Source organism: Nycticebus coucang, chromosome 8 (assembly GCF_027406575.1).
Source record: "Nycticebus coucang isolate mNycCou1 chromosome 8, mNycCou1.pri, whole genome shotgun sequence".
Lineage (NCBI taxonomy): Eukaryota > Metazoa > Chordata > Mammalia > Primates > Lorisidae > Nycticebus > Nycticebus coucang.
In genome coordinates this window covers 52,575,113-52,602,976 of record NC_069787.1, presented here as the reverse complement: position 1 = coordinate 52,602,976, position 27,864 = coordinate 52,575,113, and the positions used below count along the sequence as shown (strand labels likewise).

At 36.5% G+C, this 27,864-nt stretch overlaps 1 protein-coding gene across 4 annotated transcripts in view; it reads right to left on the bottom strand.

The window, feature by feature from the left end:
- Positions 1–27,864, bottom strand: part of TASOR (transcription activation suppressor) — a 54,205-nt gene that overhangs the window by 10,348 nt on the left and 15,993 nt on the right. For all 4 annotated transcript variants that reach the window (XM_053598998.1, XM_053598996.1, XM_053598999.1 and 1 more), the window contains exons 7-17: positions 27,465–27,589; positions 24,434–24,465; positions 23,588–23,693; positions 22,743–22,846; positions 22,559–22,662; positions 11,791–11,863; positions 11,632–11,703; positions 9,442–10,155; positions 5,793–6,199; positions 4,379–4,529; positions 2,782–2,841 (exon numbers count right to left, since the gene is read on the bottom strand). In XM_053598998.1, coding sequence (XP_053454973.1) covers positions 2,782–2,841; positions 4,379–4,529; positions 5,793–6,199; positions 9,442–10,155; positions 11,632–11,703; positions 11,791–11,863; positions 22,559–22,662; positions 22,743–22,846; positions 23,588–23,693; positions 24,434–24,465; positions 27,465–27,589 — 1,948 coding nt within the window. The remainder of the gene's footprint in view (positions 1–2,781; positions 2,842–4,378; positions 4,530–5,792; positions 6,200–9,441; positions 10,156–11,631; positions 11,704–11,790; positions 11,864–22,558; positions 22,663–22,742; positions 22,847–23,587; positions 23,694–24,433; positions 24,466–27,464; positions 27,590–27,864) is intronic.

Below are 27,864 nucleotides of genomic sequence, written 5' to 3'. Positions count from 1 at the left end.
AACCTATTTTTAAAGATTTTACTCACACTCATCAAACCTTTCGAAACAGCCTCAGTAGCAGTCAGCTTGTAATATTTTCTATCAATCCCAGGGGTTACCATGAACTACTGCACTCATTAGTTACTGCAAAGGCTACTTGTCAGCCCAGTAAAAAGACTACAGCAGGTCTGTGGGTGAAAGTCAGACGGGAGCAAAATATCCAATACACCAGGATAAAAGTTACAACTGTATGAGAATGATAAACCAGAAAACTAAAGTTTTGTAAGATAATTCAGGAATACTTAATGTCCTAAATATCTTTCTTAAATCTGTAACACTGTAATGAAGTTTAGTGCACACACAAAAAGTCTGGAAGGGTACATAAAAAGCTGGTAACAGTGGCTGATATATGGGGAGAAACTTGGTGCATGGGGCTAGACTTACTTTCTGAAGTACAAGTATTTTTATACTTGACTTCTATATAGACCATGTCAAGTACCTGGTATATTCCAATAAAAAGTTTTAAATTGGTATGTTATGAAACAAATGGGTTAAGGAGAACTACCCATAATTTAAAAACTTCTGAATTATTATTTAATTTTTTTTGAAACAAGGTCTATATTGGCCAGGCTAGCCTCGAACTCCAGGGCTTAAGCAATCCTCTTGCATCAGCCTCCTAAACAGCTGGGACTAAAAGCATGTCCCTCTACACCCAGCCACTTATTTTAATTTAAAAACTTGCTCCCAAAATTTATAGTTAAATGTCAGACCAACATGGATAAAGGAAATATTTTTAAGCTGAAATATAATTTAAATCTACATGGAGAAATTCCCATATTTAAAACTTTAAACCAAACAAATCCCTTTTAAAAACAGAAATAATCTGGGTGGGCACAGTGGCTCACATCTATAATCCTGGCAACTCTAGGGGCCAAGGTGGGAAGATCACTTGAGGTCAGGCATTCAAGGCCAACCTAAGCAAGGCAAGATGCTGTCTCTACTAAAAATAAAAAAAATTAGCCAGATGTGGTGGCACACACCTATAGTCCCAGCTACTTGGGAGACTGAGGCAAAACAATTGCTTGAGCCCATGAGTTTAAGGTTGCTATGAGCGAGGCTGACACCACAGCACTCTAGCACTCTAGCCTAGGTGACAGAGTGAGACTCTGTCTCCAAAATAATAAACATCTATTTCTCTATCTGTAAGATCACCACCTAATTTTCTTTTATATGAATTTCCCTTTATGACTTCATTTAGATCAACTTTACTATTTTAACAAAATCTTTGTCAATAAATTAAATATATATAACATGTCAACATCCCTAAATGTATGAAAAAAATTTTTACTGTCATTAAAGTGAAACAAATTTTTTTTACTGTCATTTTTTACTTTTAAATCCCTTTTGCTTATAAAATATGAAGATAGCATCCTAAATAAGAGGAATGAAGATGCTAATGGAGCATTCTGAAGCATATGTGCTATTCCTAATGAGAAAGAATTACGGATAGATACAAAATGTGGATGAATCCCTGACACACAATGTTGAATACAAGAGCCAGACACAAAAGATGACATTCATAGGTTCCACTTATTTTAAGTTCAAGAATAGGCAAAACTGATCTATGGCAAAAGAAGTCACATTAGTAGTAACTTCTTAGGAACAGGTGGAACTGTAACGTAACTGGTAGGATGCGAAAGAAAATCTGGGGTGCTAGAATGTTCTACATTCTCAATTTAGGTATAGTCACAGAAGTATATAGAATTATGTAAAATTTCATGAAGTTGTTCATTAAAGATTTATGCACTTTTCTTATCTGTTATTCCTTTTTTTTTTTTTGTAGAGACAGAGTCTCACTTTATGGCCCTCGGTAGAGTGCCGTGGCCACACACAGCTCACAGCAACCTCCAACTCCTGGGCTTAAGCGATTCTCTTGCCTCAGCCTCCCGAGTAGCTGGGACTACAGGCGCCCGCCACAACGCCCGGCTATTTTTTGGTTGCAGTTTGGCCGGGGCCGGGTTTGAAACCGCCACCCTCGGTATATGGGGCCGGCGCCCTACCGACTGAGCCACAGGCGCCGCCCATGTTATTCCTTTTTTTAAAATCATCTTTTACTAGAAGTAAAGATTTTCTTACAGAAAATAAGTAACTCAAAGAATCTTTCTTTTAATTCCCAAAGGAATCACTATAAAAATCTACTAAGTCATTTAGCATTCCTTACAAATTAAAAAAACACTTCCTTTTCAAAAGAGTAAGCTATACCAAAATGGAAACAATAAAAAAAGACCACCATCAAACTCTTAAGCAAGAAAACAATGTCTATGACTATCTATAAAGAAGCTGAATTGCCTAAGCTCAGACAAAGGAGACTATCTCCTAGGAACCTACCACAACTAGTAGTATCTGTGAATGTTTCTGGAATCCTCTGTTATTTAAACTATCTGTAGAATTTAGCTTTACAATTAGAAGAAATGGGTTAAAAATTTCAAGATTAGGAATAGTATACGTAGAAGGCTTTAATGGTACTTTTTAAATTTTAAAAAAACCTTCCATAGGATAGCTTACAGAAATTTATTAAGAAAACATTCTCATTTTCCAAATCATCTATCAGTTAAAAACTTAAATCTATTATTCATAACTTTTTGGGACATATTCTTTAATGATTTAAACATAGATACAATATTATTCAAATTTTCTATAATTAACAGAATTTAAATTTATGCCCTATTGATGAAACAACAGAAATGCAAGCAGCAATTCTGAAGGGCACACTGGGAGGGAAGGCAAAGTAAGCTTCCTCACCTGGCGTTTGTTTCTCATCATCCTTTCCCAGCTGGTCTTCGGGGCTTCTTGCACTCCCTCCTGAAGGAAAGCATCCATTAGATTTGCAGACACACTCTTGCAGATATCAGTGATACTGTTATGTACCTTTCAGACAACCCCAAATGGTAGGTCACAAATGCAAATATAAATATCCCTTCCTTTGCCTAAAAAAACCCTGCAGGTCATTCAGAATCAGGAAGTTGCTTTCCTTTCCATTTCAGTGATGGAGTATCAATGTCTAGATGTTGTGCCTTCAAATGGCCCTCAATGCCAGATATAAAGGTGTCACAAATAAAGAAAGGTTAGAATCATCATCTCCTATCAACTACTTCACTATTTTTTGTTTCTCCCACTCAATTAATGTCTCCAGTTCATAAAAGACTCCCAGTTCCCTTTCTATTACTCCTAGGCCTCTTGCACTCTCTAATAAGGTAGGGGTCCTCAAACTTTTTAAACAGGCGGCCAGTTCACTGTCCCTCAGACCATTGGAGGGCTGGGCTATAGTTTAAAAAAAAAAAACTATGAACAAATTTCTATGCACACTGCACGTATCTTGTTGTGAAGTAAGAAAACAAAACAGGAACAAATACAATCACACCACCTCATGTGGCCCGTGGGCTGCAGTTTGAGGACCCCTGTTAAGAGGATGGTACTGAAGCCCATGGATATTTTATTTTTCTGTACTATGAAAAATAGTATATTTTCATAATAGGAGTATATAGGTATATCTTTGCAGCACAGGGAAATCAGAACACTACAAAAAATAATAATCTTACAACATTTACTGAACTACTCTTGTCTGGTGATTCATGAAGTTTTCTTAGTATATTTGCACTATTTCAGGCCATTCTGTAAGATGATCCAATTTAAGATAATCCAATACTGAGAAATCAAAGTTCTCATCTTAACAGATGAACCTCAACAAGAACTACTTATTAGATGACAGTTTGTCATGTGAGGTTGACTCTAGTAAGATGAGAAGACAGCACTGAACTGGTCACCCAAAGAGCATTACATCATCTCTGTAGCTCCCTCATCTTATAGAAGTCTGCATTTAAGAGTGAATACGTCTTAAAACCCTGTTTTTTTTTTTTTTGTAGAGACAGAGTCTCACTTTATGGCCCTCGGTAGAGTGCTGTGGCCTCACACAGCTCACAGCAACCTCCAACTCCTGGGCTTAAGCGATTCTCTTGCCTCAGCCTCCCGAGCAGCTGGGACTACAGGTGCCCGCCACAACGCCCGGCTATTTTTTTGGTTGCAGTTTGGCCGGGGCCGGGTTTGAACCCACCACCCTCGGTATATGGGGCTGGCGCCCTACCGACTGAGCCACAGGCGCCGCCCTAAAACCCTGTTTTTAATAGGCCATTTTGCAGATACTTGCTGATGCTGGCCGAGAACAGCAACACTCAGTGATGAACTTTATACTGCTCAAAATAAAGATACTGAAGATGTCAGAGCCAAATGAGATGAAGCACTTAGTGACCCAAGAGTAGAATCTAGAAAAGATGAAAACTTTCAGAAAACTGGTCTCTCAGTAAAATGAGGCAAACCTAAGTTCTAGTATACTTATCCTTACCTGTAATTGGAATTAGTTTCCAATGTATTTCAGTCTCTTCAACATCATCTGACTTAGACTGCTGTCTATGGAATCCATGTTCAATGGAACATGGGACAGTGGGACATAAACTGCAATCTTCAAAACTGTTCATGTTTATTAAACTTGGATCCTAAAAATTAAAGTATACATTCAATAGTTTTATTTTCAATGAGCTTTAACATCAAGAATAAACTATTTTTCACAGTAAACTGACATGATTCAATCTTAACACTACAAATGAGTGAAATCACTATAGTAAAGATACATTAATTCAAAATGAAAACATAATTTGATCTTGATTTAGAATACAGACTGGTAAAGTGCCCAGATAATAAATATTTTTGGTTCTGTAGGCCAGATACTCAATTCTACCATTAGAGTGCATAAGCAGCCATAGGCAATATCTAAATGAATGGGCATACACGTGTATTCCAATAAAACATTACAAAAATGGACAGTCTGCTAGGTTTGATGCACACGGTTGACTCGATTTAGAATACTGACTACATTAGGAAATATTAATAGTACAGGTTGAGCTCCTCAGTGCCTACCTTACATGCCCTGCCATATAAGCCTGCTGTCATCATGTTCCCCCTAAAATAAATATCCCAAAACTATATCGAGAAAGGCCAGAGATAAGCATACGCCTATGGCTTTTATTCTATAGCAGGGAAGAGAAAATGGAGGAAAGCATATATTAAAAGTAAGCCTTTAGGAAAATAGTGCCATCCTAGCATTGTTTCCAGTGATGCAGCCACTTCTTGAGGACTTAAGGCTACTTCTCAGCTAGAAATCAGTGAAGTACGTATCATAAACTGGATGCCCTAATAAGCAAGGCTGAGAGTCATTGCAAAGATAATCCTAATGGCCACTTACCTTCCACTTCTATATGCATTAGAAATACCAAGTATCTAACCTTGTCTTGTTACTCTGGCAAACTGCATTTGGTCTTATCTGCCTCACCTTTGGGTTCTCTGTTGCTGTCAACAGAAAGCCAATACTGTGAGGATTCCATTTTTTATGAAATAATATGGCTGTAACTCCCAGTAAGCCACTTCTGACAAATGATTGCCTAGCCTTAGCTTTAACACAACAGGTAAACTTAAGACAATAATCGGGTGGCCATAACTTGGTTACAACTATTTAAATTGCCCACAAACTTTATGCCACCCTATATTAAGTCTATAAGCAGGAAGGAAACAACTACTTTGGCATTTATCTTTTTGTAACAAGAATAACTTAAGAGGTACCATCCTGAACAGATAACTTTACTCAAGAAGATAATTTCATTTTTTTAAAAAGGAAAAACCACTCCCTAAAGCATACCCACATTATCTCTTTTCATACATACTCACAAAAGCAAACAAAGATAACTAGAAAAACATATGCTTACTTCTTTCAAATGTAGCTTATGGTCAATGCCTTTGTCGCAGGCAGAAATAGCCACAGGATACTTTAAAGACGCTGTATCAACTTCTAGCAATGGGCTTTGAGTACCTTTAAAATGTTCATTTTCAATATCTGCACAAGGAGGCTGCTCATATTCTTTCTTATCTGGGGTAGACTTCAGCTCATACTCATGTTTTTGCCTCAGCTCTTCATAGCTACCACCAGTGCTCAATCCTAAGGCTTTGTTGACTGTGTCTGTCAGGGATGCATCAGAATGGCGCGCACTTGCTAACGTTTCTGACAGCCAATTAAAAAGCCTGTGGACGTCAGCAATGCCAGAGCTACAAGAATCCTGTTGCTGCCGCCTCGAGTCAGCCTCATACCCAACTGAGCCAACAGACTGTGGTGACGCTGAGAAAAAAGACAAAAAAGTCATTTCTTGAAGTTAACTTTGAAGGCCAGCATAAAAATTTTTAAAATCAAATTTACCTAAAAAATTAGTTGTTCTAAGACACTTACAGTCATGAGCTCAACCAAACAACTAGCTTAGACTTTATAAATATACCCATTCCTTATTTTATAAAGATAGTTGATTCTAAAATAAAAAGTTAATTTTCATTTAAGCATTCTATTAATAGAAAAATGAACTTGTGTATCAGGTTGCAAATATGGAAAATATAAAATAGCCACATTATAGTTACCTTAAATTTTACCACCCAAATCCCAAAGTGAACCAGATACTTCACAATATTTGCACTTGCTATTTTGCCAATTCTTAGGAACAAATACACTTAAAGGACTTAATTTGATTTCTATCTTCTTCACACCTATACTTTATCCTTAAGGCACCGGTTGACCTTCTTAAAATGTAAGCCTTATCTTGAATGACAAGGTTAAATTCGTAATAAAACTAGGGTTATTAGAGATACAGAATCATCCTGATGAAATCTTTGCTGAACTTGCACCCATAACAAAAAGCACTATGAGAGAAAACATAGTAAGACATGGCTCCCAGAAGGTATAAATCTAGATAATTTGTACAACCAATATACAGTAGGACCTCTAGATAAGCTGACCACCCAAGAGACTGTAACAAACTGGTCAACAAACAGAGGTGGTTGACATAAGGCCTACTTGTATTGAAATGTAAATGTGGTGCATGCCTATCTATGAAAATTAAGTCAACTTAAGGAGACAGACAACTAGGTAGGTTCTACTGTATTAAGTGACATTCAGAAAGTCACCTGCTTTAATCTAGGTAGGGGTAGTATCAGGTAAAGCGTGAGTAGGTATTAGGATTTCTAAATGAGGGAGGGAATAATGTACCACAGAAAATAACGTACCACAGAAAAAATTAAAGAAACAATGGAGTATATACTGTATGATTCTAATTATATAAAATTATAAAGCAAGACAAAAAGCAGATTAGTCGTGGGGGGAGGATTAACTACAAAGGAACCGAAATGAGTTTTGGGGATAAAAATGTTCTATATATTGGAGCGATGGTTACATAGCTGTCAAAACTCATCAAACTGGGTACTTAAAATGGATACATTGTTTATAAACTGTAACTCAAAAAAAGTCAATGTTAAAGTTAAAAGGGATAGGGTAGAAGTCAGGAGATTACCTACTATAAAACAAGTGGATTCACCACAAAAATCAAGATCAGGGTATTTTAAAAGTTAGAATCCAACTGAAAAGAAGTAAGTGAGAAACACTGAGAAACTCAAGTCTGACAGTCACTACGTTCTAGTTAATATATCCTTCTTTCCCTGCCCCATTTCTTCTTTCATCTATGACAATTAGCATGACTTTCCCACCATTTTAATTACTGATGAAGCCTCATTTTCAACCACAACTATTCTTTCATATACAAAGAATTAGTAAATCACATGAACTAAAACCGTACCAAAAAATAAGTATCGTTTTTATTAGGAACAATGCCTTGGCATGAGTCAGAACTTAGTTCAAACATGAATTCCATGTTAAGATAAGAGAGTTAACTTATCTCAGATGGTTTACTCATCTGCAAAGTAAGGATAATAATGCCTATCACTCAAGAAACTAAATGAGTTCATACATATAGAAAGCACCTAACACACAGTGAGCACTTGAACTCTGAAGACACAGATCAAAAGTGTAAGACGGTATGTATAAGTGTTATACAGGTTCAACACAGGTCACAAATTCAACATAAGCTGAAAGACAAGACCATCAAGGAGCAGAACAGCCAGAAAGCTGAGGAGAGACATGAACTGCGAAGACAGACGGCTTGAGAGAAATGAAAGATGCTTTAGGAAAAAAGAGAAAGAAGGACTGACACGACATAGGTAAGGAAAGAGATTAGCCTTAACTAAAGAGCATGTGACAGCAAAGAGGAAAACATGGCTGGATGTGGCTACCCTGTAACAAAGCCTTGAAAGCCAAGAACGGAAGATGAGATTGGTAGCAAATAAGCAATATTCAGAACAAGATAGTGAAAAGAATGCAAGAAATAAGTCAGGAAGGCCACCATGGAGATAAGCATATGGACAAAGATGACAACGTTGCAAAGAAAAAGATTAGGCAAAGAAAAAAACAACAGTTTTTACACAGAACAGCACTTATCAAATAGAACTTACTGCTATGATTTCCATCTGTACTGTCTTAAACATTTATGTGGCTGTTGAAATGTATTTTGCATTTTAATTAAATAACAACACGAGGTTAGTATATTGAAGAATAAAGAAAGTAAAAGAAAGCAGGTAAGTGAAAAGTGAGGCTATACATATAGATTGCTATGAGACCAAAATGTAATAAACACATTGATCTGACAGAAACACATTGAATCTGAAAAGAGCCAAGTGAAATTGCTCAGTAAGAAACATAGGATACTCAGAACTACCATAATCAATAACAACTGCAACACACAACATAAATTTTATAAGAAAACTCCCTGAATGTAAAAGAACTCATTTCATGATTACGGACTAGCAATGGAAAGACCTCAAAAATCTAGATGATAAAAATGCTTTAGCTAACTTACAATATTAAATCAAACACATTTAAGACAAGGGTCTCCCATTTGTGCCTTTTTCTGTGAACTAAAACAAAACAAGCAAAAACAAACAAACAAACAAAAAAAAAGAAGGATAGAAAGAAGAGATATTCTTGCATTCCTAGGGCAAAAAAAGAATTTGTGTATGCATGAAGAAAATTGTATTTTCTAATTTACAAAGTTTCCTTTCATTTACAATACCCTACATGACTCCAATATTCTAATTCTCAAATTATAAAAATAAAGGAATATAAAAAGTACAAAAGCTCCAATTACTAATAGCTGAGCATACTTTGTCATACTAGCCTAAATCAAACAATTCAAAAATCTGATGTACCAGGGCAGGAGTTGGCAAGTGCTTTCTGACCAGAGAGTAGGTATTTTAGGCATCATAAGGCATTCAGTCTGTCTCAACTTTGCCACTATTGCATAAAAGTAGCTATATACACATCAATGGTGGGCGTAGCTGTATTCTAATACAACTTTCTTTATAAAAACAGGAGACAGACTGGATTTGGCGCCCAAGCTTCAATTTGCAAGACCCTGTACTCTATAAAGAACAGACCTATCTTACTATATTTTTGGTTGTTATTATAAGAGTAATCTGATATTTTACCTTCATACAGATGGCAATTTTCAGATAAATTACTGGTTTTGGCGAGCTTTCTCATATTTTCAGGTAGATCCTCAAGCTTCCTCTTCAAGACAGTTTTGCTTCTCAAATCTTCTGTGTCTGACTCCCCACCCGCATTTTTTTTCCTACACTGAATTAAATTAATCAATTCTTTAACTCTGTCCTTATCATAATCCAAAGAATGAGATGACCTTTGCTTTCCAGGTATAATGCTTTCACCCCTTGAATTATTTCGTTTTCCAAATTTCATTTTTGTACCATTCATTTCTTCTTCTTGACCTTCATAATCTGAAAGTGGACTAAACTGTTGAAGTTTTCTATTTTCTTCAAATAGCTTTTTTAATTTATAAATAGGTAACTGATACATTTCAGGACAAAAAATGTAAGTATGCAAACCATTATCAATATGGGATTTATTTTTTGGAGCTGAGTATAAGAATTTTTTATCATCTAATCGTGAATCATATGGAAACATAATAAACTCTCGTTTACCTGAACCAAAACCTCGCTTAAAAAATTCACTTACATACTTTTCAACAACATGATGAAATTTTACAGTGTTTATATTTTTGAATTCCTTTCGACACTGAATCAAAGCAAATTGTAAAAACTGAGCTACTTTTAATACATCTGGCATGCTCTCTGGCATGCTGCCATGCCTCTCCTGTGGTGCTGCATTGGTTGAACCTTTTTGTGCTGTAAACAAACAAACAAAAAGCAAACCATGTTAGCAATCAAGTAACTAGCCAAATATACACCTAAGTAAGTATTGCCAAAGAAGTGTAACAACACATATACATTAATGTTGAACCAAATGAGTATGTATCTTAATACATCTATGTAAAAAAAGCAAATATATGGGGCAGTGCCTGTGGCTCAGTGAGTAGGGCACGGGCCCCATATGCCAAGGGTGGCGGGTTCAAACCCAGCCCCGGCCAAACTGCAACAAAAAAATAGCTGGGCGTTGTGGCGGGCGCCTGTAGTCCCAGCTGCTCGGGAGGCTGAGGCAGGAGAATCACGTAAGCCCAAGAGTTAGAGGTTGCTGTGAGCCGTGTGACGCCACGGCACTCTACCCGAGGGCGGTACAGTGAGACTCTGTCTCTACAAAAAAAAAAATTAAAAAAAAAAAAGCAAATATATGAAATAGCATCCTGGTAAATCCAGGAGCCTAAAATGGGTTACTAAGAAACTAAAACAGAACATATTTTAAAAAAACACATACACACACTCAATGAAGATCTTCACTTTCTATTGCTGCTAGGCAATTCAAATGATGGCAAGGAAAATGTAAAGAGAAATAGGGACTCAGGGCTCTTGATCTGAGGCTCCATAGAAATATCACTCCTTCCTCTTATAAAATAGCAACTTTAACTTCACATGAACAGATACCAGACACTGAGTAGCCACAATTAAGAAACTCATTCTTAATTCAACATTTAAACTCATTCTTGGGAACTTTACCTTAATGTTAAACTTCATTCTTAGAAAAGGTAAGTAACAAATTTTTCTCTAAAATAAGTAACAAATTTTTCTCTAAAATTAACACCAAAAATTCTTATTAATTTTCAGTGGCCTAACATGTAACCTGGTAATCCCTAAAATTTGAATGCAAAAATGAACTAAGATAACCCTCATAAACTAAGCTACACTGAACAGTTAACCAAACTTTATTAGTGAGAGTATGGGTAAGACTCAAATAATTTTTTGTAGTTGAAAATGAAAAACATCAAATTATATAACTTGTGTTTCATACTACTAATGCCTTTTAATACCCCCAGTATTTTCCAAAACATGGTGTTAAGAGAGAAAATGTTTTAGTAAGTTATATGGAAAATTTCTCTCTCTCTTTTTTTTTTTTGAGATAGAGCCTCAAGCTGTTGTCTTGGGTAGAGTGCTGTGGCATCACAGCTCACAGCAACCTCCAACTCCTGGGCTGGAGCGATTCTCCTGCCTCCGCCTCCCAAATAGCTGGGACTACAGGTGCCTGGCTATTTTTTGGTTGCAGCCGTCATTGTTGTTTGGTGGGCCTAGGCTGGATTCGAACCCACCAGCTCAGGTGTATGTGGCTGGCGCCTTAACCACTTGAGCCACAGGTGCCGAGACAATCTGGAAAATTTCAATAAACATATAGGTATCTATAAGTAACTAGATTTAGATAGTCAAAGAACTTACAAGTAACTATGCCTCTAGGTTCTTGAAATAGAAACAAAGCATGCAGGACTCGACACCTGGCAGTCTGATGTTCTAAAAAACAGAAGCCAAATTTGTTAGCAATGTATTTTAACTAAAAAGGAAAAAAATAATTGTAAAAATTAAAGAGAGACCACCTACCATACGGAGAAACCATCTGATAAGGAGAGAGAAGAAAAAGGAATCCTCGGTCTCCCAAGGGTTTAACAAGAACCTGCATTTTTGAGGGAGGGAAGAAGTTGTATCTGCTTTATTACTCACCATAAGGCAGACACATAGCACTTTCTACTAATTGTAAAGAAAAAAGTTCTTAATCATTTTTTTAGGAAAAATATTGCTACTGAATTAGTTAAAAACTCTACCAACTCAACTGCTGATAAGCAGGATTCTAATCAAATGAAAACTGCTTAGTTTCCGTAACTTTAATGAAAAAAATGTTATTGAAAGAATTCCCCTAATTAACTGTGAAACCAACTCGTTAATTTTTCCCTGATGCTACAAGGACCAAACTAAAGACTTTAAAAATTTACCTCAAATTCAAAGATAAGTTATCAAACTGCTAAAGCAAATGTGCTGGATGCTGGATATAAAACAAGCTTTGAAACGCTGCCTTTCAAGAGTTCAGGCTAAATTTCAAACAAAATGTATTGCCATAATCTAATTCCACACATTTTTAATGAACACTTTTCTCACATAAGGCAATCTGCCCTGCCAGAGATAACTTCAAAAACAAGCAATACAAGGTCCTTGACCAGAAGTTTCTAAATTGGGTAGAGAAAAACAAGAAATTCCTGTAATTAAGACCAAAAAAGGTTCCCTGAGAGATTTAACAAAGCAACAGAAATGGAAAAAGGATAGTTCGTTTATGGTAGTAAAAGATGGTAAAGAAAGGTTTATTGACAATATGTTCAAAGGCGGATTTTGAAGGACAGTATACAGACAAAAGCCTAAGACTGTGGGAAGGACTTTTCAGTAGAGGCAACATCATGAGCAAAGGCAGGTTGTGATATGATAGTTTATAAGCATCACAGTACTTATGACTGGCAAAGGGTGAGGACAGACCAGGATAAACGTATTAGTACAAATCTAGAAAGGAAGATTATGGGGCAGACTGTAAGATGACGAGAATGCCAGGTTAGTGAGGAATGTCCTTGAGAGAATACCTACCCTTCTGAGGCGAGTGTTTCCTTAAAACAACAACAACCAAGACTTGAGACTTGACAGCACTATACAGGAGTTGGAAAAATATATAATGCAACAAACTTATTTCAGGGACTATTGCAATAGTTCACAGTATTTTTGAGTAACTGAGAAACAGGGTACAGCAAATGAACACAAAAATGATACCTGAGCTCTGAAAGAAAACTTGTGCTACCTAAAATTCCTTAAACAATTCTAGTAAACAAAGTCTGTGGAAATACCAATAATTTAAAGACAAAAACTGACCGCGCTACTATTCACATTTAACAAAAACATTGCTGAAACCTCAGAAGTAAAATGGTGGTATGTTTGGAGATTTCAAGTAGTCCTAAAGTGACCAGCTTCCCCGGAGGTAACTTTTCCCTTTCAGTTTAATCTGTGCAAAAAACGAGTTGTTAATGTCATCTGATGCTCAAGCAGCTTACTCCAGAAGTGCTCGTACAGCACAGACAGAAGAAGTAGGCTGGTGGCATGGGCTGGCTACAGGTAGGGGGTCAGATAACCAAATGACCAGGAGGGTCTCCATTTGGAGATCATTCTCAAGTTTGGGAAATCTTTCCTTTTTTCTTATGCCTCTATTTAGTCCGGGTCAGTTACCAGGTGATTCTTTCCTAAAGGGGAGTTTAAGCTATTCTTATAAAGGTAAGCTTTGTTTTAAGGTTTCTAAAAGTTACATCAGTGTGGAGATGGCCCCATCTCCTGGAAATTCCTGGGTCAGGGTTGGATCTGCAGTCCAGAATGCATCATGCTTACTGCTAAGTGACACACAGTACTGGCCCTGCAAGACACTTAGTGGGCTTTATGGCTACGATATGCCACGGTATGTTTCTTGTAGTATATACAAGTCGACAAAGTATCTGCAAAATTTTTGTTTCAGACACAAATACTTTTACCCAAAATATTTTATACATCATATCCCTGTTAACATTTTGCCCAACTCTTGGTTATTAGAACAAAAAGCTGAGAAGTACAAATAAGATTTTCATGTTTTGTGTTCATTGAGGAAAACCAGTTAGATAGATCCCTTTAGCCTGTCACCCACTCCAAATATCAGGTTTTATAAATCCCACTTCTTAGTAGCCTAGAGACTCTTATACTTTAAAGGGCCCCATTATTTTCAGAAATCCACGGAGAAAGGCAACCTACACCCAAAAACACCACTGAGGTAGATTCTAATGGTTATGCATGTGGATTCAGCCCAAAGAGACACATTCAACGGGGTGGAGGGGGTCGCGCTTGGGACCTTGGTGCTCCTGTCCTTTCTGTATGTTTCGTTCTCCTTTAGAAAAAAAGCATTAACCCTATCTATGGATTGTCATTTTATTATTTGGCTTTCCAGATAACATTACAGGAAATATGGTATAAAAAAAAAAAATGTCTAGAAAGCATGCAATGAGCTCACTATCTTAAATCATTAAGCTTAAAAGCAATATACGTTCAATAAGATACGCAGAAAAACCAGATTCAAGCGTCCAAAGGCTTCAAATTAAAATTGTCAGATGCAAAATATAAAATATTTATAAATGTTTAAAGAAATAAAATAATCAGATATAAAAACACGTTCACATAAAAACCTGTACACAAGGTCAGACGAGGTGGCTCATGCCTATAAATCCTAGCACTCTGGTAGACAGAGGAGGGTGGATTGCTTGAGCTCAGGAGTTTGAGACAAGCCTGAGCAAGAGCAAGACCATGTCTCTATTAACAATAGAAAAACTAGATGGGGCGTTGTGGCAGGCACCTGTAGTCTCAGGTACTTAGGAGGCTGAGGCACTTGAACACAGGAGTTTGAGGTCGCTGTGAGCTATGATACCACAGCATTCTAGCTTGGGCAACAGAGACTCTGCCTAAAAAAAATAGTAAAACCAAACATGGACATGAATGTTTATAGCAGCATTATTTGTAATAGCCAAAAAGTTGAAACAACTAATAAGCAAAATGTGGTATTATTGAAATAACAATACTCAGCCATAAAAAGAAATGAAGTTCTGATACACGCTACAACATGGATGAAGTATAATGCTCAGTAAAAGAAAGCCAGGCACAAAAGGCCACGTATTGCATGAATCCATTTACATAAAATGTCCAGAATAGACAAATCCATAGAGACAGAAGCAGATCAGTGGTATCAGGAACTTGGAAGAGGAAGGAACGCAGTATGAATGCTTAATGGGTATGAGGTTTCTTTTTGGGGGTGATGAAAATGTTTTGGAATTAGATGGTAGTGAGCTGCACAACAGTAAGAATCTACTAAGAAAACCACTGAATTATAATTCATACATTAAAATGGCTAAAATAGGCCAGGTGCAGTGGCTCACACCTATAATCTTAACACTGTGAGAGGCTGAGGCAGGAGGATCAACTGAGGTCAGGTGTTTGAGACCTACCTAAGCAAGAACAAGACACTATCACTACTAAAAAATAGAAGAAATCAGCCGGGCATATAGTCCCAGCTATTTGGGTGGCTGACGCAGGAGGACTGCTTCAGCCCAGAAGTTTGAGACTGTAATGAACTATGATAAAACCACTGCACATTAACCTGGGAGACAAAGCAAGGCTCTATCTCTAAATACACATATACACACACATACATACACATACATAAATGGTTATAACGGTAAATTCTGTTATGTGAATTTTATTTTAATTTAAAAAATTGGCAAAGAATAACAGAATATATCCACCTCCTAGAACAGTAGCAAGCAAAAAAATAGGCACTCCAAAGAACCTATTAAGAAATGACCAACCAGGGGCAGTGCATGTGGCTCAAGGAGTAGGGCACTGACCCCATATATCAGAGGTGGCGGGTTCAAACCCATCCCTGGCAAAAAATTGCAAAAAAAAAGACCAACCAGGTCCTCCCTCAAATCAAATACAATATTAGAAATAAACATTATCTGTGTAATTAGAAATACAATAAGTGAATGAAACAGCAAATTAGACACAACTAAAGATAGGATTATTAAACTAAAAGACAGTTATGATGAAATTACTTAGAATGTAGCACAGAAACAAGCAGATGGAAAACACAAGACAGGTTAACAGATATGGAAAACAGACAAAAAGGTCTGGCATAATGCCATGGGTGCCCATAATGGCATAAGGTAAAGGTATAATGGCAAAATGCCACTGTGCCCACAATGCTGGTGGGCACAGTGGTTCAAGCCTGCAATCCTAGAACTCTGGGAGGCTGAGGAGGGTAGATTTGAGCGCTGGAGTTGGAAAACAGTCCAGACCCCATCTCTAAAAATAGCCAGGTGTTGTGGCAGGGCACCTGCGATCCCAACTACTTGGAAGGCTCAGGCAAGAGGATTGCTTGAGCCCAGGAGATTGAGGTTACTGTGAACTTCAATGCCACAGCACTCTATCAAGGGTGACAAAGTTAAAACTCTGTCTCAAAAAATAAAAAATAACACCCCCCCCCAAAAAGCATGCCTCTACAGAGTTCCAGAAAGACATACGAAAAGAGAAGAGTATAATCAAAGAATCTATTTTTCAGAAACAAAGATATAATTTCAATGATATGGAAGAACATACACCAAGCTAGATAAATAAGAAATCTACACCTAGATACTGTAAAGACTAAACAAAAGAAAAAAAAAAAAGACCGAACAATAAAAGAAAAGCAAACAAAAGCAACCAGGAAGAAAACAGAAAACATGATTTACAAAAGTATTCTAATTAGACAGCTGATCCCTCAAGAAAAATAAGTGCCAGTTAGTATAGTCTAACAAGAAGAAAATAATCATTAAGCCAGAATGGTATACCCAGCATCCAACACTTACAGATACACATTCTTCTCAAACACAGAGAAGCATGTAAAAAAACTATCTATACAGTAACAACAAATTTCAAATAATGACCACCTGTTCTGATTACAATGCAATTAAATTAGAAATTGAAAAAAGAAGTATCTCCATATATTCAGAAATTAAAACTTACAGCTCTTCTGTCATGTATCAAAGTATCAAAGTAGAAATTCTAACATAAACTTAAATAAGAACTGAATAATGAAAATACTACATATTAAAATGTGAAATACAACTAAAACAGTATTTATACAGTATTCACTGACTTATTTCTGACTTAAGAATACACCACAAAAAAGTAGAAGTTAAAACTAACAGCAGAAATAAACAGTAAAAAATACAAAAGGGTCAAGAACAAAAATTTGGTTCTTAAGACTAATAAACAGATATACTTCTTGTGAAGTGACTAATAAAGAGTAAGCATAATGAAAATATAATGTGAAAGTATGCACATATTTTTAATAAGAGACTATAGGAACTCTATCCCAATAAATTTGAAAACTTAGAATTCCTAAAAAAACAAATAAATAAAATCATAACATATAGAAACTGACCCAAGAAATAGAAAACCTAAAATGTTCTTTCACTGTTAAAATATGAAATCAATACTTTTAAAATCATCTACAAACAAAAACAGTTTGCAGTTAAATGTTATTCAACATGCAATGAATATGTTATTCTAATCAAGAATATGTCCAACTCTTGCAAAAAGAGGAAACACTACGTAACTCATACTGAGAAGCTAACCAGTATACAAATACTAGATAGAGATGGTATGAGAAAGCAAAATTGAGGGCTGATCTCATTCATCATCACAGATACACAAGTCCTAAACAAAACATTCACAGGCCCAATCCAGTAATTTCCTTAAGGGGAGGGAGGTCTTCCACAGCAACGAAGGGGTAGTGTAACACCGAAAAACTATAAATACAACTCACTTTATTTATTTTTGAGACCGAGTCTCAAAAGTGCCATGGCATCACAGCTCACAGCCACCCAAGCTGACACTACAGGCACCCGCCACAACACCCAGTTATTTTGGTTGTCATTTTATTTTGGCAGCCCTGGGCTGGATTCAAACCCACCAGCTCTGGTGTATGTGGCTGGCACCCTAGCCACTGAGCTACACATGCTGAGCCACAACTTACTTTATTAATTTATGGGATAAATACCATTTTGATGGTTAATTTCATATGCCCACATGACCCACCTCTATGAGGTGCCCAGATATTTGGTCAAACGCTATTCTGGGTGTTTCAGTGAGGGTATTTTTCGATGACTTTAACATGTAAATCCATAGACTGAGAAAAGCAGACTATCCTCACTAACATAGGTAGGCTTCATCCAATGAGCTGAAGGCCTGAATAGAACAAAAAGCAGACTCTGCCCCTAAAAGGAAAGAATTCCTCCTGCCTGCCTTCTAGGATAGAACAGTCAGTTTTTCCTGCCTTCAGACTTAACTGAAACATGAGTTCTTCCTAGGTCTCAAGAGGCTGCTGACCTTTAGATAAAAACTATACCACTGGTTTGGCACGTGTGGCTCAAGTGGCTAGGGCGCCAGCCACATACACCTGAGCTGACAGGTTCGAATCCAGCCCCAGCCCACCAAACAATGACGTCTGCAACCAAAAAAAAAAAAAATGTTATACCATTGGCTCCCCTGGGTTTCTAGTTTGTTGACTAAAGATCTTAAGATATCAGTCATGATAACTGTGTAGGCCAATTCCTTATAATAAATCTCTTTTTACACACACACACCTTACTGGTTCTAGCTGGAGAACTCTAATATACCACATGACACCCTCCCCTCAAAAAACCCAAATTTTAAAAACTTGCTAAAATTCAAAACCCATGCCGGGCGCACGGTGGCTCACATCTGTAACCCTAGCATTCTGGGAAGCCAAGGCGGGCAGACTGCCTGAGCTCAGAGGTTCGAAACCAGCCTGAGAAAGAGCAAGACTCCATCTCTAAAAATAGCTAGGCATTGTGGTGGTTCAAAAGCAGCCTAAGCAAGAGCGATACCCCATCTCTAAAAACAGCTGAGTGCCTGTAGTCCCAGCTACTCAGGAAGCTGAGGCAAGAGACTCACTAGAGCCCAAGAGTTTGAGGTTGCTATAAGCTATGACGCCAAGGGCACTCTACCAAGGGAGACAAAGTGAGACGCTGCCTCAAAAAAAAAAATCAAAACCCATTAGTGTTTTTAAAAAAGGGTAAGTTTAAAACTGATAGAGGTATCTATGAAAAACCTGTTGCAGACTTCCTACTTAGCGGTAAAATGTTAGCAGTATTCTTTTTAAAATCAGTTAAGACAAGAAAGCCCATAATCATTATTTTTATTCATCGTTATACTAGAAATCCTAGATTGCATAGTAACGAAGAAAAAGAATACATGGGTATGTATCTCTCTCATGCATCTACATGGGTATGTATCCCTCTTAGGCATCAACTGGGGTTATGCTCCAACACCCCTGCCCGTAGATGCCTAAAACTGCAGACAGTACCAAACCCTACATATGCTATGTTTTTTTCCTATATATCCATACCTATAATAAAGTTTAAGTTCTAAATTAGCCACAGCTAGAGATAAACAATAAAATAAAACAATTATGAGTTATGTAAATGCGGTTCCTCTTTCTTTCAAAATACATATACTATACTTCTTGTGATAAAATGCCTATATGGTAAGATAAAGTAAGGTGAATAAAGTAGGCATTGTAATATAACATAAGGCTACTAAGAAAAACTAATTTAAAAGTTATAAATTATTTCTGGAATTTTCCATGTAGCATTTTCAGACCACAGTTGACTACAGGTAACTTAAAACTGCAGAAAGTAAAATCAAGGATAATGGAGGACTACTGGAAAGACTAGAGAAAAAAACAGAACCAGTGTTTCTCCATTAATTGCTCCGATCGAAAAGGAAAAAAAAAAAAACTACTCTTATCTTCCTGAATAAAGTGGGTAGAACAATAACGCCAAGAGGCACAGCATAGATAAATTCTTAAGCCCTGGGATGCCAAGAAGACTGCAGAGCTATCTCCCTAGGTTTTTATATTTCAAGGAGGAATGAGTTCTGAGGAATTTGGAGATGTTTCTTGGTCCAAGAGGGCTAAGTGGTTTCTAGAGAGATTTTATTTATATACCAAAGGATTACAGTTAATATACCATTTCTAAGAGACACTTGCAGGAAAAAGGGAAACAGCTACCTCCTTCCCCTGTATAAGCAAAGCGAAATCATTTGTCTTTTTCCCTCACCTATGGAGTATGAAGCTACTCATAGGACAGGTAATCTAGCTCTTGTTGCATTGCCCTAAAGACTGGGGCAAATTAGGGCCAATACATTTATTACTTACTGTGAAGTATTCATAAAATCTGTTTCTTATCTAGAACAACTTGTGTGCATATTCCAGATTAAATTCTTAAAAACCCAATGTTCCCAGTGCACCTCCCACTATCATCAGAACTAGGAAGAAAGTAACCATAGTTAGGATAATCTCCAAAGATGTTTGCTAGAAAAGAGGTAGCCACACAAAATACTTAAGCACATTAGACTTGGGTAATGTATCTCTGTGAGTGTCAATGCCCTTCAAGCTCTAGGATTTTACCTCTTGATTACAGAAGACCTAGTCCCCCACAAACATAATACGTGATCTGACAATTAAGTTCAGGAACTTGCCACCATGCACTTACATTGGCAGCACCGTACAAACAACTCAGTAAAGTTTTATAACGTTGGTGTATTAGTGTCTTAACCGTTGTGTTCGTGTTAACGTGACAGTATCTTGCTGAGTGACATTGATTATTGTGTGTTTTTGTGTGCCATTGCAAGAATGTGAGAGCTTGAATTAGAGCAACAAACATTCCTAACTTTCTTGTTAAATTTGGCAAGAGTAGAATAGAAGTGAAATTAGGATGTCTTAGTCCCAGTTTATGGAGATAATGCCATGAAGAAAACAGTAGTATATAAATGGGTTAAACATTTTTCTGAGGTGAAAGTACCACTGAAAAAGAGAGGGCATGGTAGCCAGTATTAGCAGAACTGATGAAAACATTGCAAAAATTTGTTGACTTGTGCATCAAAATTGTTGGGTAATAGGACGACAACTCTGATGGCCATTCCAGAAAAAGCTGCTCTGAAGGGTAGACGAGGCGCTAGTGACGGTATGTAGCTTTCCAAGGGGAGTACTTCGAAGGTGACCATAATACTATTCAGAAGTAAGATATGTAGCACTTTTTCTACAACGAATTCAAACTTAATTGTAGGACCTCGTATAATACTTGGTGAGGTGAAGACTTTCCTATCCTGATTCTCGCTATTGGGAACTGACCAGATACTCTAATTTTCTGGTAAACTCCTTACTGTCCAAACTCTGTATACTCACTCTCACACATAAGAACCAAATAGATTTTAATAACTCTGGGTATCTCTCCACATCCAAACCTCCTATCCAAACTTTCACTTTCTGAACTTAGAAAATAAATGTATTTTGATCAAGAGGAATACTTATAGTCAGGCTTTCAGAGGAAAACAAGATATGTAAACATCAACAAAAAATTATGTTCATATACTCTAAGTTCTAAAACACCTTGCCCAAAGGTTTTTAGCATCCAGATCAAAAATTCTTAAGTGTTTTATCCTAGCACTCCAGGAAGCTGAGGCAGGTGGATTGCCTGACCTCAGGAGTTTAAGACCAGCCTGAGCAAGAGCAAGACCCTATCTCCAAAAAAGCAGCTGGGTGTTATGGCAAGCGCCTGTAGTCCCAGCTACTGGGGAGGCTGAGGCAAAAGAATCGCTTGAGCCCAAGAGCTTAAAGTTGCTGTGAGCTATGACCCCATGGCACTCTCCCCCAGGGCAACTGAGTGAGACTGTCTCAAAAAAAAAAAAAAAAAAAAAGGAAAGAAGTCACTGGAAGAGCCACTTCACTACTCTGCAACTACCCCTCTCTTTCAACTAAACCATACATATTGGCATTACATATTTTTCTCAACCCATCACAATCTTATTTCTTATCCTATACCCAAACTAGATATACTCAATGTCTATTAAATTGGATACTACCTCATAAACATCCCTAACATCGGTTTCTTCTACCTTTCTCATTCAACCCACCAATACCCTCTAACATACTAATATCCTACGTCATCCTCCCACTTCAATTTATTCTCTCTCAAGTAACCATGGTAAACTTTCAAAAACACAGACTTTATGTTGCATACACATTCAAAGCCTCAACCCACTCCTTTTAAAATCCTTCAAAACCTACAGCTCTTAGGATCAAGTCCAAATTCCCAAGCATTTGAACATGAACAATGTTCATAGATCATTACTACTTTCCCCCAACTATATTAGTGTTCTTTTTTTTTTTTTTTTTGGCTGGGGCAGGGTTTGAACCCGCTACTTCCAGCATATGGGGCCGGCACCCTACTCCTTGAGCCACAGGCACCGCCCTAGTATTCTTCTATCTCTTCAACCTCACCAAGTTCCTTGTTCTTTTGGATCTTAAAACATGCCACCCTGTCTATACTGGAACAAATCACATCTATCTGAATATCTCCATTAATCACTCTGTATAACACAGGAAAATAAAGTCTTCCATTTTTTACTGAACAATTATACACACCCTACAGAAGAAAATACTACTCAAAAAAATATCTGGTGACTATCACATTCATAATCACGAAGTAAAATAAAGATTATTCATGGAAAAAACCGTTCCCCTGAAGGTCTACTATCAAAAAAAAAAAAGTGCCAGAGACCAATAGTAAACACTGTTAACTAAACAGCAGTACAAAGACAAAACTTGTGGTACCTTCAGAGGCAAAAATAAATTTAGGTATAATTACAAAAATATGCATATTTAGGAGAGAGAATGAGGAACACTTCAAAACCTTTCACTCACAAGTTTTTCTTTCTCTAGTTTTTGCAGTAAACTATCCATGTTACTTCCAATTCTTGCCTTTTCCACAACTTCATAAAGGCTGCAATACATTCCATTCTTCAGAACTGACAAAAGAAAAAATATATAGTAAATATCAAAATGAAGTCTGCTTTTGATATATTTTAGTAAAATTAAATTGCTTTACCTTCATTTGGACCTAAGTATGTTTCCTTATAAAATAGTGCTGGAGGGATTTTCTGTTTCAAATGATCAATACTCATAACTGTTTCAACATCTAATTTCTCAGGACTGAAAGAAAATTGAAAAATTATGTTTGCCTCACCTGTATTTTTAACTCAAGCACACAAAAATATACTTGATGCAAAACAGAAGAGCATATTAACATCTCACCTTATGCTAAAGAGGATTTTATATGCAAAATCCAGATACACTAATATACAGGTAGTTGGATAGCCTGACAATATTACCAACCTTCCATTAGTAAGCCAGACGCTAAAAGGCTGTCGTTTTATTAAAGGCAATTCAAGTATAAATAAACTATTCATCTCTGAACACGTCTGAAGGCCTATGTTTAACTATGGTGGTAGCAAAAGATCATTTTAGATCTTTCTATTCCAACACATGTTGCAAAGGACCAAAACCAGCTGTATATATTAACTTACAACAAAGCTCTTTCCAAAAAATAAAACCAGTAATTTTTAAGTTTGTTATGTTCAAATTGCTAAATGAAAAATATATCTAATTAGGATAAAACTTTGAAAAATTATTTTTCAGATTTAAAATCACTAAGAAAAAAATTTATACCATATACATGACTAGCCTATCCTCAAATCAAGACAGAGGCAAAGAGTTCATACTGCCAATTAAAATTCATAATGCCAATTCTAAAGTTATCGACCTTTTAAAAAACAAACCAATATTTATATTTAAGTTTTTGTGGACCGATATAAAATTTAAATATGAAAAAGGAAAAAAGCTAACGAAAATGATGCAATTAGCAACTGCAAATTGCTCTTTTAATATACTTACAGCTTGATGGGCAAAAAAGCACGAGTTGCTGACCTCAGAGAAATGTAACATAGAAGTTTTCCTTTATTTAAAAGCTGTCCTTTCCACAAGGTATAGTTATATTTATCTAAATAAAAATAAGAAAGCTCAGTCTCTTGACAGCCCATAGAAGCAAATGTACATTTACTAGAAATAAGAGAGAAAATATCTAGAAATAAAGTTTAAGTAGAAAACAAACTAAACTGACATTTCTATTTGTAGAAGAATTCAAATACTAAGATTTTAGTTTCAGGTATTTTTCCCCCTACAAAATCATTCCAGCTGCAAAGAGTAACAAATGTACCTGTCTAAATATTATCATAAAGCTGAAGAACAAGACAGACAATACAATTATTGTTCTCTTATTTCTGCCAAAGACAACGATATTTGGTCTAGTTGACATATGAATGCCTACCATGACTTGAATCTTCTATTTATTGCCTTTTCCTTACAGAGAAACTTAAGGATATTTCACACCAATATTACTTTTAATCTTTTTATAATTCTCTTCTAAATACTATAATACCCTCTGATGAATTTAATATTTTAAAAAGCTGAGTTATGAAACTTATGTTTTACTTTTTCCAGTTAAAGTGCTAAAATTCTGTGGTCTTAGCAGTAGTTTTTCAAAGGAGACCTTATGATTAACAAAATGTTGATTCTATATAGAATATATTCTATATTATCACATGGCCTCATTCTTCATTCTCCTTTTCCTATTTTGTAGATTTTCAGTCATAAAAATAAAACAAAACATTTAACTTAATCCTTTACTATATATACTTATTCCTTCTATGTATAAAAACTAAAGAAACATAAGAATCTTACCTATGTTTCTATCTGCATTAAAGCTGTTAGATCTACAAATAAATTTTAAAAGAAAAAGAAAAACATTACTGATAACATGAAAATGAACATTTAAGACTTTGATGTAAGTGCTATTTTTAATGATACACTACACAACTTAAATCCTTGCTCCAACAGGAAGAACATATCGAATTACTCATTACAAAAAAAATCTAATAAATCCAAGTCTACTTAGAAAACCAAAGTACTTACTTTGCCCAAATTTAAGAGAAGGTTTTCCCCCAAAAAATAACAAGCAAGAGGAAATAGTGTACATTAAACTCTGTCAATTTACTTTGGTGATAACATTAGAAGACATAGCCTACTAAGCTCCTATTGTTTACCAGGCACAATTCTAGGTAACAGGATTACAGGGAAAAACAACAAAGTTCCTGCCTTTACAGAATTTATAATCTAATGAAGACAGAATAATCAAAAAGTACACAGTTTATGGGCGGCACCTGTGGCTCAAGGAGTAGGGCGCCGGTCCCATATGCCGGAGGTGGCGAGTTCAAACCCAGCCCTGGCCAAAAAAAAAAAAAAAAAAAAAAGTACACAGTTTAACAGATGATCCTGATTTTTTTAAATTAGTTTATTAAATCATAACTTTGTATGTTGATGCAATTATGGGGTTCAGGGTACTGCTTCAATATACAGTGTGAATTTACACTGAACTAAGTAACACATCTATCACAATTATACTCACTTCTTAATAGTTTTGAAATGTACCATTGCATCATGCACATTAGGATATTATGAACCTGATTTTAAGTGCTATGGAGAGAGACAGTGGTTTAAAAAAAAAAAAAATTAGCCTCAACTATAAGATCACCTTTAAGGAGAGTTCCAAAGGAATTACAGGAACGAATTATGCAGATAACTGGGAAAAGAGAGGGAACAGCAAATGTAGAGGCCCTGAGGCAAAAGCATTCATGGTGTATTCAAGGTACAAGGACAGATGTTCAAGAACCCTCATCTGAAATGACATGTAGTTCAACAGATGGAACCAAAGAGGAAACAAAGAAAATTAACAGTGATTATTCCTGGGGATATAACCTCATAATTACAAGTGCTAGATGTCCTTTAAAGATCACTTATGAAAAACACTATAATAAATGGAGATCACAAATTTAAAGCCATCCAAATATGAAAACCACAAGTGTCTTGATACCATGTGAATTGGTACTATGGTTGTAGATGGTTTCCGGGGCTTAGACACTGACAAGAAAAAAGTACAATAACTCAAACAGAGGAGAAGACAATTTCATCTGGGAAACTGCTAAGAGGTCAAATTTGATATAAATGTTTCATGATATGTGGCTTTTAAGAACAGCCATTTCTAAATTGACAGACATAATACCTAACTTTAAATATGTACGTGTACTCAAAGTAAACATTAGTAGACATTTGACCATTTCACCTACATTCCTATAAATTTATTTACTCTACTTGGCTAAAACATTTTCTGGAATTACCACAAGGGATTGCTTTGCATTTGGTCATTTTGTATCAGCACTTTTAAGAAATCACAAGTTCGGGCAGCGCCTGTGGCTCAAGGAGTGGGGCACTGGTCCCATGTGCCGGAGGTGGCGGGTTCAAACCCAGCCCCGGCCAAAAACCACAAAAAAAAAAAAAAAAAAAATCACAAGTTCGACCAAAAATCACAACATAACAAAGATATTTGTACCAGAATGTTTATTGCAGCCCAATTCATAATTGCTAAGTCATGGAAAAAGCCCAAGTGCCCATCGATCCACGAATGGATTAATAAATTGTGGTATATGTACACCATGGAATATTATGCAGCCTTAAAGAAAGATGGAGACTTTACCTCTTTCATGTTTACATGGATGGAGCTGGAACATATTCTTCTTAGTAAAGTATCTCAAGAATGGAAGAAAAAGTACCCAATGTACTCAGCCCTACTATGAAACTAATTTGGGGCTTTCACATGAAAGCTATAACCCAGTTACAACCTAAGAATAGGGGGAAGTGGAAAGGGAGGGGTGGGAGGGAGAGGGGGTAGAAGGAGGGGGATTGGTGGGATTACACCAGCGGTGCATCTTACAGGGGTATTTGCGAAACTTGGTAAATGTAGAATGTAAATGTCTTGGCACAGTAACTGAGATAATGCCAGGAAGGCTATGTTAACCATTGTGATGAAAATGTGTCAAATGGTCTATGAATCGAGTGTATGATGCCCCATGATCATATCAATGTACACAGCTATGATTTAACAAAAAATAAAAAAATTAAAAAAAAAAAGAAATCACAAGTTCGGCCTGGCGCCTGTAGCTCAGGCAGCTAAGGCGCCAGCCACATACACCAGAGCTGATGGGTTTAAATCCAGCCAGGACCTGCCAAACAGCAATGACAACAACCAAAAAATGGCTGGGCGCTGTGGTGGGCACCTGTAGTCCCAGCTACTTGGGAGGCTGAGACAAGAGAATTGCATGGGCCCAGGAGATGGAGGTTGCTGTGAGCTGTGATGCCATAGCACCCCACTACACCCAGGGCGACAGCTTGAGGCTCTGTCTCAAAAAAAATAAAAAAAGAAAGAAATCACAAGTTCTCATCACTAGCTGAAAATCAAAATCACCAGAAACTTTTAAAAATATAGGCTGCCCACTAAATATTTGATTTAAATGGTTGGGCCCAGGGTGGGTGGGTGGGGCATGTCACAGGCATCCTTTGTAGAAGCTCTCCATTTCCAGGAAAACTAATACACAGAATTTCACTTTAAAAAACTGCCATTTAGTCAACTACATAAACCTTCAATGAGGAGGTTAACCAGAGGAAGTTTAAGTAAATTTTAACTTAACATTTCTATATAGTAAACTATTCTCCACACTGACATTTTAAAAGTCATCATAAACATTTTAAGTATCCGATTAAATTCAAAGCAAGCTTTAAAAAAAAAAGGGAAGGAAACAAAGTGGTCCTCCTAACTCAGCAGCATGAGATCTGTAATACAATATCACTCTGGTTGATGTCTAAAACTCTTAAGTCTTACCTTGACGAAGGTACAAACTTCAGAGTTTGTATATCATCTTTGTAAGTAAAAGACACAACTGCATATGGACAAACGTGTCTTGGTCTTCGCCTTAGCTCATCAAAGCCATACTCATAAAAATAATACTAAAAATTAAAAAATGAAAAATTAACTTCTTTAACAAGGCAAGAAGTACAGAGTAGAACCCTTATATATTTATCTACCTCATTTTTGAGAAATATAAAACCATTCAAGCATCTCTGACCAAAAAAAAAAAAGTCTTTAAAACTCTACTTGTCAATTTAATTTGTACTTTATATTCACCATCTGATATAAAACATTCTGCTTCTATGTGTAGCAGATCCTAGAAGAGCTGACCACTGGCAATGTCCAACAGATTCCCCAATATAAATATTACATA